At 47.1% G+C, this 18,589-nt stretch overlaps 2 protein-coding genes across 2 annotated transcripts; both read right to left on the reverse strand.

The window, feature by feature from the left end:
• Positions 1-12,850: 12,850 nt before the first annotated feature.
• Positions 12,851-14,005, reverse strand: LOC136776140 (uncharacterized). Its single transcript, XM_066731516.1, has 2 exons — positions 13,215-14,005; positions 12,851-13,058 (listed from the first exon to the last, which is right to left on the reverse strand). Exons 1-2 carry the CDS (start codon positions 14,003-14,005, stop codon positions 12,851-12,853), a joined length of 999 nt encoding a protein of 332 aa, XP_066587613.1.
• A 280-nt stretch (positions 14,006-14,285) lies between these two features.
• LOC136776141 (uncharacterized) lies at positions 14,286-17,953 on the reverse strand. The gene is made up of 5 exons (XM_066731517.1): positions 16,010-17,953; positions 15,816-15,918; positions 15,184-15,762; positions 14,464-14,976; positions 14,286-14,302 (listed from the first exon to the last, which is right to left on the reverse strand). Exons 1-5 carry the CDS (start codon positions 17,951-17,953, stop codon positions 14,286-14,288), a joined length of 3,156 nt encoding a protein of 1,051 aa, XP_066587614.1.
• Between the last annotated feature and the right edge of the window lie 636 nt (positions 17,954-18,589).

The following is an 18,589-nucleotide window of genomic DNA, read 5'->3' on the forward strand; positions in this document are numbered from 1 at the left end:
CCTGCAATGTTTCTATTAGCGAGAGGAATGTAATTATATGAGCAAATTTTAAATCAAACCTATAAACTAATGGCTCAATGCTCAATTTTTATATAATTACTTTTTCCTACAATTATTATAAATATCCTTGGCTGATGTTAAAGGTATTATGTGCAGCGACTCTGCGAAAGTTTTTAATTCAAATTTAAATATTTTTTCAATTTTCATTTTTTCATCAATATTATGATTATGCTCTTTAACGATTCTAAAATGGCTGGATCCCTTTTTATTGTAAATAGTAGCCCTGCCAGGGCATTTACATATTTTCTTTAAAGCACATTTTAAGTACTTTAGAAATGTTATCATGGTCTTTTTTATTTAATTCACAAATATTTGGAAAATAGGAAAATTATTGATTTTACTCACGTTGTAAAATTTTCGTTCTTTGTCTTGTAAGTCCTAATTTTGTGATAAAAATGCATATCCGGACAAATGGGAAAATATGACATTTTTAAAAATGTGAAACTTTTTAAACTTCTGACAAAGTCTGATCTTAATAGATTATAATCCTATTGATAAATTGACTGTGCAGATTATTTATTTATGAAACAGTTGAATTTAATTTCTGTCGTTATAACGTTATTTGTGCCGTCGTTTCTTTAATTTGCTACCACTAAATTGTAAAGAGCCGACAAAGCTTGCTGACGGAATAATTAAAGTGCAAGACTTTAGTATTTACTTATTAGCAATAATATGATATTCTATTTATGTTATATTACAATATTTTATTCTGTTCATATAAATAAGACTACTGTAACGTTATTCCCGTCAGTGCGAGGGGCCACTCACACTACGGGTTTTCCCATTACCTTCGCCCGTCCTTTTCTATCGGTATCAGGGCGCCAGTTGGTCAGTTGGGTGGCCAACAACCCTACGTTATCAATTGGGTCCTTCGACCCCATTCTCTATGCATCTTATACGGCCCTGCGGCCATGCATATGGACGGTAGCGGTAGCCAAGGTCGCTCAGTATGCTAGGTCGTGGAGAGAGGGGAGGGTTCCTTACGGAAGTCCGAGCCTCGCAGACCTGCCTGCTGAGGGGCATACATTTCTCCCTCACCACCCACACACACAGGTGGTGGTGAGGAGTGCGGGAACATGCGGTATCAATTGCCAGAGCATAGCGTTTTGCCAGGAGCGGACCACCACGGAGGCAACGTTCACGGCCCGTCCAGCCATAGCGCACGCCTATGGGATTACGGAGGGCACCGGGACACATTCCAACGGGCTAACTACGCCCCTGCACAACCCACTATGCATTGGCCGGTATCCAGTCGTGACGTACGTGCAGGCTGGCCTATAGCACACGCCTCACGTACGCGAACCGACCCATGGCTGTCTGAGTGCCGCGTCACGCGCTCACCAGCACGCACGGACACATCAGCACAGTCCCATGGTCGCGTTCCGACTGCCTGCTGTGGCAGTCTGCGCACGACATTCGCGCAGCCTGCTTGACGCGCGTAACCAGCGTTCAAGCCAGACTCGATGTTCTATTTCCCCTCCTCGTGGGGACTTATAGACACTGTCATTGTTTTAGGACTCCCCGAGGCCGCTTCTCCTTATCCCAGGTTGCCTGGGTTGTTTGGCATGGCCCTGCCTTACTTCTCAGGACAACCTGGACATCGTTTACTGGAGCGCCGGTCTTTCCATCCGGGCCTCTGCCTGTTAACGGGGTCTATCCTTGACGTTAGCCATAATCCACTCGTGAGCCTATCTCACGAGTCGGTAACGTAGGGATTAATAATATCCACTGTTCGGTAGCTTTTATGTTCTTTATTCGGTATCTCGTATACGTAACGGGGAACTTCGTTACACTACATAAGATATAAATAAATTACGGTGTTTATGTATAGTTTGGAATAGATTTATAAATATAAAATATGTAACGAAGTTCCCCCTTACGTATGCAAGATACCGAATAAAAAGTATAAAAGCTACCGAACAGTGGATATTATTAATCCCTACGTTACCGACTCGTGAGATAGGCTCACGAGTGGATTATAGCTAACGTCAAGGATAGACCCCGTTGACAGGCAGAGGCCCGGATGAAAACACCGGCGCTCCAGTAAACGTTGTCCAGGTTGTCCTGAGAAGTAAAGCAAGGCGATGCCAAACAACCCAGGCAACCTGAGATCAGGAGAAGTGGCCTCGGGGAGTCCTAAAAGAATGACAGTGTCTATAAGTCCCCACGAGGAGGGAAAATAGAACATCGAGTCTGGCTTGAACGCTGGTTACGCGCGTCAAGCAGGCTGCGCGAATGTCGTGCGCAGACTGCCATAGCAGGCAGTCGGAACGCGACCACAGGACTGTGCTGATGTGTCCGTGCGTGCTGGTGAGCGCATGACGCGGCACTCAGACAGCCATGGGCCCGTGCGCGTACGTGAGGCGTGTGCTATAGGCCAGCCTGCACGTACGTCACGACTGGATACCGGCCAATACATAGTGGGTTGTGCAGGGGCGTAGTTAACCCGTTGGAATGTGTCCCGGTGCCCTCCGTAATCCCATAGGCTTGCGCTATGGCTGGACGGGCCGCGAACATTGCCTCCGTGTTGGTCCGCTCCTGGCAAAACTCTATGCTTTGGCAATTGATACCGCATGTTCCCGCACTCCTCACCACCACCTGTGTGTGTGGGTGGTGAGGGAGAAATGTATGCCCCTCAGCAGGCAGGTCTGCGAGGCTCGGACTTCCGTAAGGAACCCTCCCCTCTCTCCACGACCTAGCATACTGAGCGACCCTGGCTACCGCTACCGTCCAAATGCATGGCCGCAGGGCCATATTAGATGCATAAGGAATGGAGTCGAAAGAGTCAAATGATAACGTAGGTTTGTTGGCCACCCAACTGACTAACTGGCGCCCTGATACCGATAGAAAAGCACGGGCGAAGGTAATGAGAAAATCCGTAGTGTGAGTGGCCCCTCACACTGACGGGAATAACGTTACAAATGGCGCCCAACGTGGTTTCTGATTATAGATTAATTATTCGGCGAACGAATAATCCACAAGTCCGAGAGATTACCGGAAGTGTTGGAGTTTTCAGGGAATAGGTGGCCCACTATTTTCTGGAGGCTCGGAAACGCTGAAAAAGCATGAAAAGATCATCTGGTTGTAAAAGGGATCAAATTCTGTTAAGAATTGACAGCCTGATCGAATTGACGTGTTCACGTAGAATTCGAGCAACCCATGCTAAGCTAACGAAAAATTGGATGAGAACCACGGACGCAAATATAATTTAATATTATATTCGCCCGTGTTAAAATCTAACGCTACCGAAAAGGCTTCTTGACTTGGCAAGTGACAGCTGAGCGCTTGTTTGTAAACAAGTCGACCGGCTGAGCAGAGCCATGCTGCCTGGCGGAGCCCGACCGGCTAAATGTCAGAGCAGTTCAATTAGTCAGCTATCGAGATGTTGCCAAAAATAATTACCGAATTAAGCGCAGAATCGGAAATTTGGCAACAGACGATAACGCCTCGCTAACGTTCCGCGAGCCGGCAAGTCGCCTCACATCTCATCCTACCCTGGATCCCGAAAGAACCTACGTTCTATCCGTCTCTCTCACTCTCACCTTCCTCGCTCTCTCTCTCTCTCTCTCTCTCTCTCTCTCTCTCTCTCCGCCTCTTACAATGGCATCTTCGAACGCCCCGCCCTCGACCACGACTGCCGTCGTTCGCGTCGATCCCGGCACACCGCCTCTGGCACTGGACATCCTCGACGAGGATGCCCTTCTGGCATCCCCGCCTCCTGCGGGCCCGTCTGAGGGTCCCGCTCCTGTTTCCGCACCTGTTCCCGTGGCGCAGGTTGACGTTCCGGCGGCAACCTGCGTTGCTGTTACCGAGGTGGGTGGTAGCCCATCTGTTACCGAGGGGTTGGCGAAACACCCTGCGGAGTCTGGGCATGAGGAGCTGGGTACGCATGTACTCAGCGAATTAATGCAGCGACACTGCAGGATGCGTTCGGTAACCCCGACGCCTATGGAGGAGAGCAATCAGGGTCTTCCTAGACGTAGTCTAGTGGAGTTGATTGCTGCTCTCTTCCGAACGGACCTGAACCTCTACCACGAAGTCGTGGCAGCGGTCGAGGTGGCCGAGGCACCTGGGTTGAGCACCCCTGTCCGCAAGCTCTCCCGAGTGGAACGTTAGCGGGCCAGAAAGGCCCAACGGGAGACAGCGGTAGCTGTTCCGGAGACGAAGCGGCCGTCGTACGCAGCGATGGCAACCGCTAAGCCTCTAAAAGGAGCAAAGCAACCGTTGCCGCCTAAGGTGACTCCGGCACCACCGGTGAAGAAAGCGAAACCTTCCGATCCTGTGGCCACGCGCGCTACCGGCAATTTCGGCATACGTGTATGCTGGAATTGCAAGGGTAAGGGCCATCGGTTTTCCGAATGCCCTACACCAGTTACAGATGCTTTCTGTAAGGGGTGTAGGCGTACCGGAAAAACGTTGCGCACCTGCCCTGCCTGTGGGCCGCATTGGGAGACAATCGGTCCATACGTGGCGAAAGCGGGTACGAACGTACCACGTAAGGTGATAGCGGCAAAACGCAGATCCGAGCGTGAGAAAGTACACGCCCAACCACGGCCTTCCGAGGCGACTCTGAAGGGAGTTCCCCAGGTGGTGACCCCATCGAAGGAAAAACCTTCGAAGCCGCTAAAGACGAAGGCGGCTCGTAAGGAGGTATGTATGGATAGGGTTTCGCAGGTAGTCGAGCCATAGAAATACTCCTCCTGCAAGTTATCGAAAATGTTACCGGTACGAGAAATCGTACGATCCCGCACGCTACCGTACACCTCGGTGAATTTCCCATCAATTTCCATCCTATTTTCCTTCCATTTCTTTCCTTTCCTATCCATCCAAAACAAAAATAAAATTGATGGGGTTGAGCCAGTAAAGGCCAATGTTTTCAGAACGAGGTGAGACAGAGACCACAGGTGGACCCTCTGTCGAGAAATGATACTGGTACTACCATCTAGCGGTAATCGACGGCAAGACGAATCAATAATTCGTCGAAGTGCTGCCGTCGGTCGTGATCGACGGTACTAGAGGTCGATGAACTCGATCCTAGTGCTGCCATCTAGCGGCCCGCAGATGAAGCAGAGCTACCGAGCGCCTAGATCGAAATTTGATTAATCGAAAGGCGATTGTTATCGAGCAGAAGCGATAAGTGAAAATACGAGAATCACTTAGATCGTCTGCGCATGTCCAAAGCTCGGGTGGGGGTAACCTATCCGACGGACGGCTAACGGGGCAAAACAAAACTTGGCCGGCTCACTCCAGCGACAACCCTTGGACCAAGCACACGAACAACGCACTATTATATTTATACGAAGATGGCTCAGTCCACTGGACGGAAAAGGAGTACCGAGTCGGGCGACTCTGATGAGTTCGCAGATCCGACGGCTATCGATGCTTCCCAGGCGAACCTGGAGAAGAAGATCTCGAGTCTAGACGAGAGAATGGAAAAACTGGAAGGGTCTTTCCAGGATTTCATATCTCAAGTCCAGCAGGCTTTTGACAAGCTGCTGAAAAATAAGACTGTTCCCGATGAAGCAGCAGTGGCAGCTGCTTCTGCTACCGAAAAGCGCGCTAGAGGCCGACCGCGAAAGACCGCGGCTGCTCTACCGACATCGACCAATCAGGGTCAACCTTTGTTGACAGTGACAAGGCCGAGTGATGATCCCGATTCTCAACCAACATCGGACGATGCTTCGGCTGAAATATTCCAGAGGGCCTACAGGACGAGGATCCTGAAGGGAAAACCTTGAAAAGCTACCGGCCAAGGGGATGACTGTATGCCCCGTTAGCGTGTTCTCGAATCTCTCCAGAGGTCAAACTTAACCTTTGCGGGCGATGGAACGGAGGCGGTTGAGAGTTTTATTTCTCGAACCGATGCCGTCCTGAACCTTCTCAGGGTAAGAGATTCCGACCTTGTTGACGTCTTTCCCCACATCCTAACAGGTGTGGCGAGGATGTGGTTTGAGGATAACGAATTCTCAACCTGGTCTGACATTAAGTCCGCCTTAAGGTCTTATTTCAAATCACAAACATGGGAGGAAGAACTGGAGACTGAGCTTCTAACAAGAACTCAGGGTGCTAACGAACCTGTGCGAGCCTATTTGCAGACTATACAGTCGTATATTCGGAAAATAGGCAGAGAAAGATCGGATTGGAGCCGAATCGCTATCGCGCACAAGAATATGTTACCGGTGTATAGAAGAGGCATTGCTATACACAAATACATGACGTATCGAGAATTCGAGCGTTTGGCGCTCAATTTCGAAGCCGCTTATAGGCAGTCATTGAAATACCGTCCACCTGCCGCGCCTGAGGAAAGCTTAGTTCCTGAGTTGGCGTATACTAGCAGTCATGGAAGATCCCGAGAGTCTAGGCGACACGGTGTGCGTGCCCTAGAAGTGGATAAAACATCCAGCTCTGGTACCGACGAATCAACAACGGAGGATTCGAATGATAACGAAGAGCATTTGAAAGCCTTTAACTCAACAAGGAACCGACAAGGAAGCAGTTCCAAGTCGAAACCTTCGTTAGATAAGGCAGCTGGCAACAATAACAGCCGGCAGGGCTCAAAACGTAAACAACCGGGCCCGAGCGCTACCTGCTTTAATTGTGGGAAAGCTGGACACGGTTGGAGTGCGTGTAAAGAGCAGAGAACAATGTTCTGCTACCGATGTGGCAGCAAAGGGGTTTCTACAGCGGAGTGCCCTAAATGCTGTTCAAAAAACGCCAAGAGGAGTTCGTAAAATTTCCCGAGAATGTTACGAAACTCCAAGAGCTGAAAAACATGATACCGAAAATCTTGAATGAAAACCAAGATAATATAATCCCGGATGATTATGTCGAAGAATATTCAGTACAGTAATGTGTGAATATTAACCATAATTATCGCTCCCGCGACTTCTCAGACCAACATGTTATGTTGGAGACGGAGAATGTAAACAAACGCTCAGAGGACACAAGCGCTCGAGTGGTTGCTTCCGAAAATTCGAACGATGATCAATCGGTCGATAAGTTACCGGTCGGTGATATTACTGATATAGTAATTATGACGTTTGGCGATAGATCTAGGAAACTAGCATTCTACACCACGATCACCGTACAAGGGGAAAAGCTGCGTGCGCTGGTGGACTCGCGAGCCTCACGCACGTTTGCAGGCAAAGTGGCCATTGAATTGTTTAATTCAATTGGTATACAAGCCAATAAAATAGAACCCTTAAGAGTTACCGTTTGCAACAATTACACATGTAAAGTAATTGAGTCAGCCAGGATCCCGATATTTCTTGAGGGGAAGACAACTATAGTTGACACACTATGGATGCCGTCCTTGTCAAGTGATTTTATTTTGTGACTTGATTTCCTACAAGATGCTCATGTTGTCGTGGACTTCTCCACGGGAGAATGGGCTTACAAGAAAAAACCTCAAAATAAACATTGGTTCTCGAATGCTGAATCACTAAACTGTGTAGTGGTGAATTACGGCTTAATGGTTCCTGATCAAGTAACACGGTAGTGATACGCGGCAAGTAATTAAAAAAATACGAGCCGCGCGACACTACTTACTTTTACGCGAAGATTGAACCAAACTAAACCACTCGATTCTTCCGATGGATATATTTTCCGATCGGTTCATTTAATGAAAATTTTAATGGAACTTTCATTATATAAATCGATTATAAGCTTTCGAATGAGACTAAAACGTCTAAATCGGTACACTCAATGCTGAGATATCAAGATTGAGCAATTACGATCAGCTATTTTAGTTTCAGCTTTTCTTCTTCTTCCGACCGAAAATTGTTGTCTCGCTCGGAAGTCTCACTCTTTCACAATAGAAGCCTATCAACGACGTCTTCTGTCCTTCTCCACCACTCTTCCGATATAGTCCGAATGTGTTCGTGCAATAGGTGTGAAACAGATTCCAATATGGCCGCAACGCAGGCGCGACGTATATGTAGTATCCATCGAAGTGTTCGTTTTGTTAGTATGATTCGCATGTGAGTTTTCCACGTGAATTCATAGTTAAAAATTTGGATGCATCAATTATATGGCAGTGATCCAGAAATCAATTAGATAAGTATTGTTTGTTAGAAAAAATATTTAAATATTTGAGCAATGGTACTTTGTGATTTCTTTGTTTTTTAGGTTACAGGAAATAGAGTGACTAATAGAAAACCATGCGTTTATAAACGCTAATCACATTCCAATTAATAAAGTAATTGGTAACAAAATGATGCCAAAACAAGGAAAATAGTTGTGGTATAGTCTATCCCCCAAAAAACACTTTCGTGTAAAAAAAAGACGGCAAGTAATTGAAAGTGATTCCACTGAACAAAATAATCTATAAGACCAAACATTTTTTAAACTCAAATATTACTTTAAAAATTTCTAGGTAAATATATTTCCACACATCAAACATCAATACTTTTACAATAAAAAATAATACATTAAAAACGAAATATTGCAGAAAAAGAATTTTAGACAAAAATATCTGAAAAAACACTGTGCGAGGCAGTGCCCAAGTAGGTTCCAGTCCTGTGGTCAGAAGGGAAGGTTATATCTGAGAATAAAAGTTCGAAGACAAATGTAAGAGGTAAAAGAGTCTTTATTCAAATAAATAAAAATTATACAAAATTTTACAATATTTACAAAAAGAACCGCTTAGACTAAGATGATCGACTTTCTAGGGAATTTGTCGTCGTCAGATTCTAGGGAATTTCGATAGACGAAGATTCCCAATAACCGTAGACTCGAATTCCCCAGAAAGGAACGCGGATTTAGAAACTCCCTGACTGGACAATTTTTCCTAAGGTATTCCCTATGTTGTGTCTTTGGGGAAATCCCACGATCTGGGTGGAAGGATGTCCCTCGGTACGACAACAATAGGATTTGGGGCCGCTGTCACCAGTTAATTTTTGAAAGAATTAACAAACTTTTCAGATTAACATTATTTATTTGTTTTACAATAGGGGTTTAAAGGGTACTGAGTACATATGGTACATTTGTACGATCCTTTCTTGTATATCAGGATTCTGATTACAATAATAGGTAGAATAATCGCGATATGCTATTTTACAATATATACATTTGTTAAGAGGCCGGACATCAACGGTGTCGTCTCGACAGATCACGCATCTGTCCCCTCTTGGAAGACCCGACCGGTAGATCCAATGCTCCACTATTTCAATAGCTCCAATCTCTTCGGACTGGTCATAGCACCAACCGCAGTAGTAGCATCCAGACTCCGGGTCGAAATATTTATGGTCCCTGACACAGACGAGGTGCTGGGGCCTTGGGAACGCAACTGGCATCTAGCGGAGGGACTCGAAGATCAGTTGGAATGTATGTTGGAGTCGGTAGCTCGATGGGTATCAGCCTCCAAACGATGGGGCCGTCTGGGATCCCGTTGATCTCGATGGGAGCAGCAGGGGGTGCCTCCGTTGAAATTCCCTCGCCGGGGGCCGGCTCCGAAGGCAACTCGGGGTGGTGGAATTCGAAGGGGGAAGTCCCGGAAGTGGCGTGAAGTCGTTGAAGCTTCCTCAGTTGATTCTTCCGTCCTCCTCTCCTACGGGGGTTCCAGGATCGATTTGACGGGGGGTCCAGGGTCAGCGTTTTATTCCCTCCCAGAGAATTCAAGGTTTGCGGTTGTCCGCACTATCCTTGGTTTCAGTTTGAACCAGGTTGCAGTGGTCCGCACTGCCTGCGAATTGATTTAACACAACCCGGTTTGCGGTGGTCCGCACCTTCCGGATGTGTGCCTAAAGGAGTTTGCGGTGGTCCGCACCTTCTCCTGGGAAAGGTTCAAAAGTTTGCGGTGGTCCGCACTGTCTTAAGAAAAATTCCTTTCTTTCAAAAAGCTCCTTTTATTATCGTTCCAGTCGTATGGTAACGATGATTAGATTACAACTGACTGGTACTGATATGGCACCGCCTTATATACCAGAGGACGGACCATGAAGAGAGACCGCTCAAGAATTTGCACGTTTCAGCGCCGCACCAATCAGGAGCCAGGATTCTTCTCTCCAGGTATTTCCTTTGGTTTTTACATAGTTCCTTATTCTAATTTACATGGAAAGTTCTTAGTTAAATGGTTATTTACATAGGCTTTCTTAACTATTAATTATTTATTAATTATTAGTGTCCGAAATAGTTATAGGTATCATCTTCACATACTCGTATTTGGCTGAGATTTGGCATAAACAATCCTTCAACCATGCTGATAAATCCTACCAAGTTTCAACTTAATGTCTTCATTAATTAATTATTTATTGATATTCAAAGTCTTGACATGGTCTGAAGTAACCCCCACTACCTGGACTTGAGCCAATCACGAGCGAGAGCTTAAACATTGTTATAAATTAATGAAATTCGACATAAACGTTCGTTCCACAATGTTGATAAACCCTGCCAAGTTTCGGCTTAATATCTTAATTAACTAACTATTTATTAACATCCAAAGTTCCGACATGAGCTGAGGTAGTTCCCCCACTACCTGGACTTGGGCCAATCACCGGCGAGAGCTTAAACATTGTTATAAATTAATGAAATTCGACATAAACGTTCGTTCCACAATGTTGATAAACCCTGCCAAGTTTCGGCTTAATATCTTAATTAACTAACTATTTATTAACATCCAAAGTTCCGACATGAGCTGAGGTAGTTCCCCCACTACCTGGACTTGGGCCAATCACCGGCGAGAGATTAAACATTGTTATAATTTAGTGATATTCAACATAAACATTCTTTCAACAATGTTGATAATCCCCTCCAAGTTTCAGCTCAGTAACTTAATTAACTAATTATTTATTAATTTCTAAAGTTCCGAGTGGCTTCGGAAGGTTTCCCCCACCATTCATTCCTTGGGTACGTCACCCGAAGCATGAATTGCCTTCACTTGATAATAACTTTTAAAGGAATAACATTATCCAAATTTAAACTGGACATTATATAATCTACAGGTTTCAAGCTTCCCGTGGATCCACTCGGTATCCTCGTATCTCTTCTGGATGTTGAGATATAGGCATTTCCGTGAGCAGAGTCCTCTTGGTAAGTATATTCCATGATCCGGCTGTTCGGAGCATCGTGGTCCAGAGTGGCCGTCTTGAGGGAAAAACGATCCTGGTGTCTCGTAAGGACACAACACCTAGTAAAATCCCCAGCCACGGGAGGAAGCGAAGTTGGAGAAGTGGTTTTAGGGAAGGGGAAGTCCCCTTACCTTCGGCCGCCTTCTCCAAGAGCTCTAGTGGCTCCGAGCCAACCCAACCCTTAGAGTGATTCTACCCCTCCCACTACCCGACTCGTCGAGAGCCCTGGATTTGAGGGTCGGAACACTGGGTCCGAGGTAGTCCTCGGAGGCAGTGTGGAGGGGAAGGAGAGGGTTAACTTCTCCCGGGCAGTCCCCGGAGAAATTTCCCTTAGGAGGGAGGAAATGCCGCAGAGGGGAAGTCCCCTCTTGGAAGGCAGTGGGTGGTTGGTGATATTTACCAAAGTATCCAAAAAGTTGACCAAGTGGAGGCGCTGCCGTTGAGGCGTCAGTTAGGTGCCGTGGAGGCGAACAAAAGCTGGTTTCTGTTGCTGCGGTTGCTGCTGCTACGCAGTCGGTTGAGCAAAGCTGAGGTGCGATGGGTCCTTATCAAGGACCCATCTATATAATTACGCGACACTAATCTTGCCAGCGAGAGAGCTGCCGCGGCCGCTGGCCACCTAGTGGCCAAGCGCGCAAGTAGTGTCGCTTCGCGGTCGCGACGCGCCAGGGCCAGAAGACGCGCAAGCGCGCCGCGGAGAGAGGGACAGATAGAGCGGCTAGACGCTGTCGGTCTAGCCGTCTATTGTGAGCGCAATAGAGATGGGAGATATAACAGAGAAATGCGGAATCTACTTCGCAACATTTTCTGCTCCTCCCAATCTCGAACAAACTCCCCCCGTTGACGCGATGGCGTCAAGACAAGGAAGAAGAAAGTTAACTCAGTTTAACACAAGTTTATTTACAAAAAAAATATAAAAATAAAAGATATAAAACAGATAGGGACGAGACGACTATTTACATGGCTTCATATGGAGCTTGGCCGAGTGAAGCTCTAAGGCCGGCGACCACCGCAGGGTGATTTTGCCCTGCGGGGCTCAGGCCTTCCAACGCCGGAGTTTAAGGGCCGAATAGAGCGGCACCTCTATCGTCTGCCCGAAGGCTCGGACAATAATTTTTTGCGCATTGCGCTCGAGTTCCCTGGCGCTGGGATCGTCTAAGACTTTCCCAGCCCAGTTCGTCGAGGCAATGCGCTTCTGGGCGGCAACCATGGGCCTCCGACGTCGCGGGTTCGACGGTGGTTTCCGTGGCGGTGGTGGTGGTGGCGCCTTTAGCCCCTCCGGGGAAATACTGCCGAACAACCGCCGAAACTCAGATTCCTCCCGGGGGGCATGTAACTCGAGGACGTCGTCTCCCTCGTCCTCATATCCGATGCCCAATAGTTGAGCCCAGGGATAATCCGCCATGATCAAATCTCGCTGCACCAAAAAGGTAAATGATGAGTGCGAAGACTCAGTAAGTATTTTTGGAGTTTTGGAAGAAAAGACATGGCGGAGATCATAAAGTGTTCCTGAAGGTTTGGAACAGGAAACAGGACGACCTGAAGAGTCCCAGGACGCCCGAGAGAGGAGGTGGTAACCTGAAGAGTCCCAGGAAACCAGGAAAAGAAAGTTAAGCAACCTGAAGAGTCCCAGGAAGCTTGAGAAGGAGAGATGACAACCTGAAGAGTCCCAGGATGCCGGAAAGCAGGGTGAAGATAGACCCTCATACGACCCAAAGTGAGGGCTAAGAGGGGAGTTTACAGAGTTGCGAGAGACTCCGTTGAATCTCTTTTCTCGCGGTTTTAAGGACAGCTACGCGAGCTACTCCGTCCACCCCAGGAACTAGTTTGAGAATCCGCCCCAAGGTCCGCATACGGGGAGGATTGTTAGGTACTTTGACAAGCACTAAATCTCCTTCACCGAATTCCGAGTTAGAGTTCTGCCATTTCGGCCTATGTTGCAGAGTGTGTAAGTATTCGGAAGACCACTTCTTCCAAAAGGTCTCGGTGATTCGATTCACGGTTTGCCAACGGTTTAATGATGATTCTCGTAAATCCAAGGTGGATAATTCAGGTGGGGAATTTAACGCCCGTCCTGACAAAAAATGCCCCGGAGTGAGTACGTCCAACGACTCTGGATCATCATGTAACCGCGATATAGGTCGTGAATTTAAACAGGCCTCAATCTTGGTCAATAGTGTGGCCATTTCCTCGAAATTAGGCACGAAAACTCCGAGGGAGCGCTTCAGGTGGTGCTTCATGCTTTTTACGGCACTTTCCCAAAGACCGTCCCAGTGGGGAGTAGCGACCGGAATGAATTTCCACTCGATTTTACTGATGGAATCGGTGTTCTGAGCGCGTGCAGCTTCTAAGGAGCATCGGTAGGCGCGTTTTAGTTCAGCGTCCGCTCCTTGAAAATTAAGGCCGTTGTCCGAATACATGACGGCGGGTTTTCCACGACGAGAGATAAATCGAGTCAGCGCTGCGAGGAAGGCCTCGGTGTCCAGTCTGGAGACGAGTTCCAAGTGAACAGCACGGGTAGCTAGGCATACGAATACCGCCACGTAGCATTTGACGGACTTGGCATTGCGACCGTGGTGTAATTTTACCAAAAAGGGCCCGGCATAGTCTACTCCGGTGAGTTCGAAGGTAAAGCTGCGAGAAACCCGAGCGGCAGGAAGTGAACCCATGAGTTGGGTGCCGAGTTTAGCGCGTTCGCGGGCACACGTGATGCATTTATGAACGCATGCCTTTACTAGAGTGCGTGCATTCACGACCCAAAACTTTTGTCGCAACGTAGACAAAGTCAATTGCAGTCCCCCGTGAAGTGTATCTAGGTGAGTTTGCCTAATAAGAATGGCCGTTAAGTGGCAATCCGGAAGAATAATGGGGTGTTTCATTTGTTCAGAAATTTCGGCGTTCCGAAGCCGCCCCCCTATTCTTAGGATTCCTTGTGAATCAGTTACCGGATATAATGAAAGAAGCTTTGAGCGCGACGGTATACGTGACCCATGATTCAAGGCTGAGATTTCGCTCGCGAAGTGTATTCGTTGAACAACCTTTATCAAGGCTTCAATCGAACTGCGAATTTCCGATGCAGACAGAAGGGAGTCCTCCCATTGGCCGGTTTTCCTGGTCCGCTGGACAAATCGAAGAACATAGGCCATAACTCGGACCAGTTTAGACCAAGACGAAAACTGATCAAGAAACCAACACTCAGTTGTGTCTAGTTGAGCGGTTAATGCTATCTTCCGACTTTCTTCCTCGGTTTCAAAGACCTGAACAGGTTTTGCGGTGTGCTCACGGAGGAAAGCAGGCCCATGCCACCAAAGTGAGTCCTCTGATAACTGTTGAGCACTGGTTCCTCTTGAACACAAGTCTGCAGGATTCGACTTAGTGGGTACATAATGCCAGCTGGCTTCCGGTAAATGCGTTTGAACGTACGAAACGCGATTGGCCACAAACGTCTTCCAATGGACGGGTTGCTTTGCTATCCAAGCTAACGCGACCTGTGAATCCGAGTAGCAACGAATCGCATCACAACTCCCGACCAAGCTTCCCTTGACGTGAACCAATAATTTGACAAGAAGGGCAGCGGCGACCAACTCCAGACGAGGGATTGAAGTGGTCTTGATCGGAGCGACCTTTGTTTTGGACATTACTAAATGTACCGAGAGTTGACCGTCCTCATCAGTGAGGCGTTCATAAACGACCGCGCCGTACGCAAGCTCTGAGGCGTCGCAAAATCCAATTAATTCGCGTTTTCCAGTAGTAAGTGATTGTCCAGTCCACCGTGGGATCCGTAAAGTCTGTAAGTCTCGGAGTTGCTCATAGCACTTGAGCCATTTTGACTGAATAGGCTCGGGAATTTCTTCATCCCAAGAGAGTTTAAGCAACCAGGTGGATTGCATTAACTGCTTTAAGGTGATGACTATTGGAGAGATCCATCCCAATGGATCGAAGATCTTGGCATTCTCTGATAAGAGGATGCGTTTGGTTAGTACACCAATGTGAGAAGGAGAAGCACGGAAGCGGAAGCTATCATCCCCGTGATCCCAATATATGCCCAAGACTTTACTTGATCCAGCAGGATCCTCAATGAAAGAGTGCAGCTCGGTAGGTTCAAGCGGGGAAGACCCCGGTTGATTGAATGCCCATTTGCTTAAGGAGAAGCCCCCTTTCGCCAGTAGAGCGAAGAGTTGTTCCCTGACCGAACTAAGTTGCTTTAAGTCATGGGCCCCAAAAAGTATGTCGTCTACATAAGTAGAATTTAACAACACATCCTGTGCGAGAGGGAAGTTAGCTCCGTCCGTGTAAGCTATTTCGCGCAAAACTCGCGAGGATAAGAACAATGCCGGTCCCGTACCGTAGGTCACCGTGTTGAGTTCTAAAGCCTGAAGCGCACCGGAATCAGTCTTCCATAAAATGTTCTGATACTTGCGATCCTCAAAACGCACAAGAATCTGTCGGAACATCTTAACAATGTCTGTCACGCCTACATATCGAAAGGAACGCCAATTCATTAGGATCAGCGTAATGTCCTGCTGGAGCTTGGGTCCAATGAATAACGTGTCGTTAAGCGATACGCCAGGAGAGGTTTTAGAAGATGCGTTGAATACAACGCGAATCTTTGTTTTCTGGTTCTCGGTCTTAAAAACTGCATGATGAGGCAGGAAGACGCGAAAATCAGAGTTCATAGGAACAGGAGACATATGTCCCAACATAATATACTCCTGTAAGAATTGAGAATAACTTTCAGCCTGGTCTGGTGAAGTTTCCAATCGCCGAAGTATCCGTGATAAGGTTTTCTCTGCTACCCGAGAAGAAGAACCTAGACTATGCTTTTCGATGTCGGATCGAAAAGGTAAAGCGACGACAAAACGCCCCGAGGGGGTGCGTGTTACCGTATCCACAAAATGTTGTTCACAGAGGGAGTCCTCTGTGGACATGGGTTTGACTTCAGGAACTTCTTCCAGTTCCCAGAAGTCGCGAAGAGTGTTCTCTAGGTCAAAGCAATGATGAACCGTGAGGCTATGAGAGTGACCCGCCTTAGGTACGACTCCAGCTACGATCCAACCGAAAATAGTCCGCTGGGCTTGTAACGAATTATCAGGAGAGTTAATGTACGGGCCTTCTACCACCGACGTGAGATAATCTGCACCAATGAGCACATCAATTGGAACCTTGGTTGAAGCGAAATTATCAGCGAAATCGATTCCACTAAGCGATGGAAAAGACGATCGAGAATAAGTCGGAGGGAGATATTGAGTAATCGTTGGTAAGATTATTGCAGTTACATCCAACGAAACACCGTGTCTTGAGAGAGAATGAAGGGTAATCTGTGCCTCTGTTCGAACGTTTTGAGCCGAAGTCAATGCAACACCATGAATGGTAGCATTGATACGTTTTCGCGGTATTCGTAACTGCTGAGCTAAATTTTCTGAGATAAAGGAAGTTTCTGAGCCCGTGTCAAAAAGTCCGCGGACTATGATATGAGAACCGTCAGGAGCATCGATTCTAGCAGAGAACGTGTCCAACAGAACTGAACGTGTATCGGTAACGCTGAGATGCGTTGTAGAATGCGAGCTAGAGGGTTCAGGCTCGGAAGCGGAGTTTGCCGCAGGGGTAGTCCCCCGTGACTTGCTCCCCCCGGTGCCAGATTTGTCAAAATGCAACAACGTATGATGCATTTTACTACATTTCCTGCAGCGTGACGAAGAAGAACAATTGGAGCAACTATGCCCTGGCCTCAGGCAGTTGATGCAGAAGTTCTGTGAAAATGCAAACTTTGATCGAGCCTGAGGAGTCAATGCAAGGTAGTCCTTGCACTGATACAAGAGATGGTTACTACCACAATGAGCGCAACCGGTGCTATTCACACTCGCGGCGTGTGACTTCAAGGATCTCCCGGATTCCTTTTTGGAAGTCTTACGTTTGTTACCTAATGATTGCAATGAGTTAATATGACGCGTTAGAAACTCAGAGAATTGAATGAACGAGGGATAATCGTTGCTGCTTCCTAGATACATTTCCCAGGCTAAACGAAGGGTGTCATCCAGTTTGTTCTTCAGCGAATGAACAATTATGGGATCCCATTGATCTACGCCGTATCCCATAGTTTTAAGGGCGTTGAGAGCAACCGTAACTGAGTCCCTAACTTCTTTCAGAACCTTAAAATTGTCACCCCGAAGCGTGGGTACTTGCGAGATTTGATCTAAGAACGTATCCGTGATCATCCGTTTGTCCGTGTACCGAGCTACCAAAGTGTCCCATGCTATCTCATAGTTCTCGGAAGTGATTGCTAAAGATTTAATGACCGTAGCTGCTTCTCCTTGCAAACAGGATTTTAGATAATGGAACTTGTCCCGACCCGAGACATACACTTTGTCGTGAACAATGGAACGGAACGTCTCATAAAAGTTGTTCCATTCTAAATAATCCCCGGAAAACTTCGGTAAATCAATAACTGGAAGCCTAATGTGGTTTATTTCGCCTGAAGGCGCAGTGGGACCTGATGCCGACATGCCCTGATTGGGTCGAAGTTCATCTAGATGTCCTAGGATGAATTCTTCCGCGTCACTATGGGCATCAAGGGCCGCTTGATACCAATTATCGGTTACGTACTCCATTTTAGCTAATTCGGCCGGTTTTGTGTGAGTAGTGATCTTAACGTGAGTTTTATGCAACACGGTAAGCCACTTCTCTAAGGCTGCTAGCCTATCCTCCAAGAAGGGAAGGGTGAAATTGTGCACTCCACGCTTCTTGATGTTAACGACCAACCGAACGAATTCATCCCGAATCATGGGTACGTAATTGATTGCTTCTAATAATTCCCCTGAGCTAGCCATTTTGAAACTCTATTCCAGAACAAACCACAATCCAAAACACAGTCCGGAATGCCCACTCAGGAACACTGATGCACTTCGAACGTTTTTTGCCGGAAATCCGGCTCGAAGGACCAAAAATTTGTGCGAAACAATGTCCCAAGTTGGCTCCGAACCTGTGGTCAGAAGGGAAGGTCTTATTCTAGAATGAAATATTCAAAGCCAAAGATAAGAGGTAAAAGGAGTTTTTATTTAAATAAATAAAATGTACAACAATTTTACAATATATTTACAAAAGAACCGCTAGACTAATGATCGACTTTCTAGGGAATTTGCTCTCGTCAACTTCTAGGGAATATCGGTCTACGAAGATTCCCTAGAACCCCAGAAAACAGAATTCCCCAGAAAGGAACGCGGACTTAGAAGCTCCCGGACTGGGCAATTTTCCCTGGAGTATTCCCCAGTAAAATCCCCAGCCACGGGAGGAAGCGAAATAGGAGAAGTGGTTTTAGGGAAGGGGAAGTCCCCTTACCCCTCGGCCTACTTCTCCTAGAGCTATAGTGGCTCCGAGCCACCCCAACCCTTAGGGTGATTCTACCCCTCCCACTACCCGACTCGTCGAGAGCCCTGGATTTGAGGGTCGGAACACTGGGTCCGAGG

Source organism: Prorops nasuta, unplaced genomic scaffold (genome assembly GCF_024137725.1).
Source record: "Prorops nasuta isolate Cenicafe-Biocafe unplaced genomic scaffold, Cenicafe_Pnas_1.2 PNAS00009, whole genome shotgun sequence".
Classification (NCBI taxonomy): Eukaryota; Metazoa; Arthropoda; class Insecta; order Hymenoptera; family Bethylidae; genus Prorops; species Prorops nasuta.

What these genes read in the sequence shown, in the direction of transcription:
- LOC136776141 (XM_066731517.1), bottom strand. Translation starts at nt 17,953, where the DNA reads ATGGCTAGCTCAGGGGAATTATTAGAAGCAATCAATTACGTACCCATG. An exon ending in AACAACATTTTGTGGATACG is followed by an intron (nt 15,919 to 16,009) that starts GTAACACGCACC and finishes CTTCTCGGGTAG; the next exon opens with CAGAGAAAACCTTATCACGG. An exon ending in TGAGGATCCTGCTGGATCAA is followed by an intron (nt 14,977 to 15,183) that starts GTAAAGTCTTGG and finishes CTTGGGATGAAG; the next exon opens with AAATTCCCGAGCCTATTCAG.
- LOC136776140 (XM_066731516.1), bottom strand. Translation starts at nt 14,005, where the DNA reads ATGAAACACCCCATTATTCTTCCGGATTGCCACTTAACGGCCATTCTT. An exon ending in TTGGACGTACTCACTCCGGG is followed by an intron (nt 13,059 to 13,214) that starts GCATTTTTTGTC and finishes TCTGCAACATAG; the next exon opens with GCCGAAATGGCAGAACTCTA.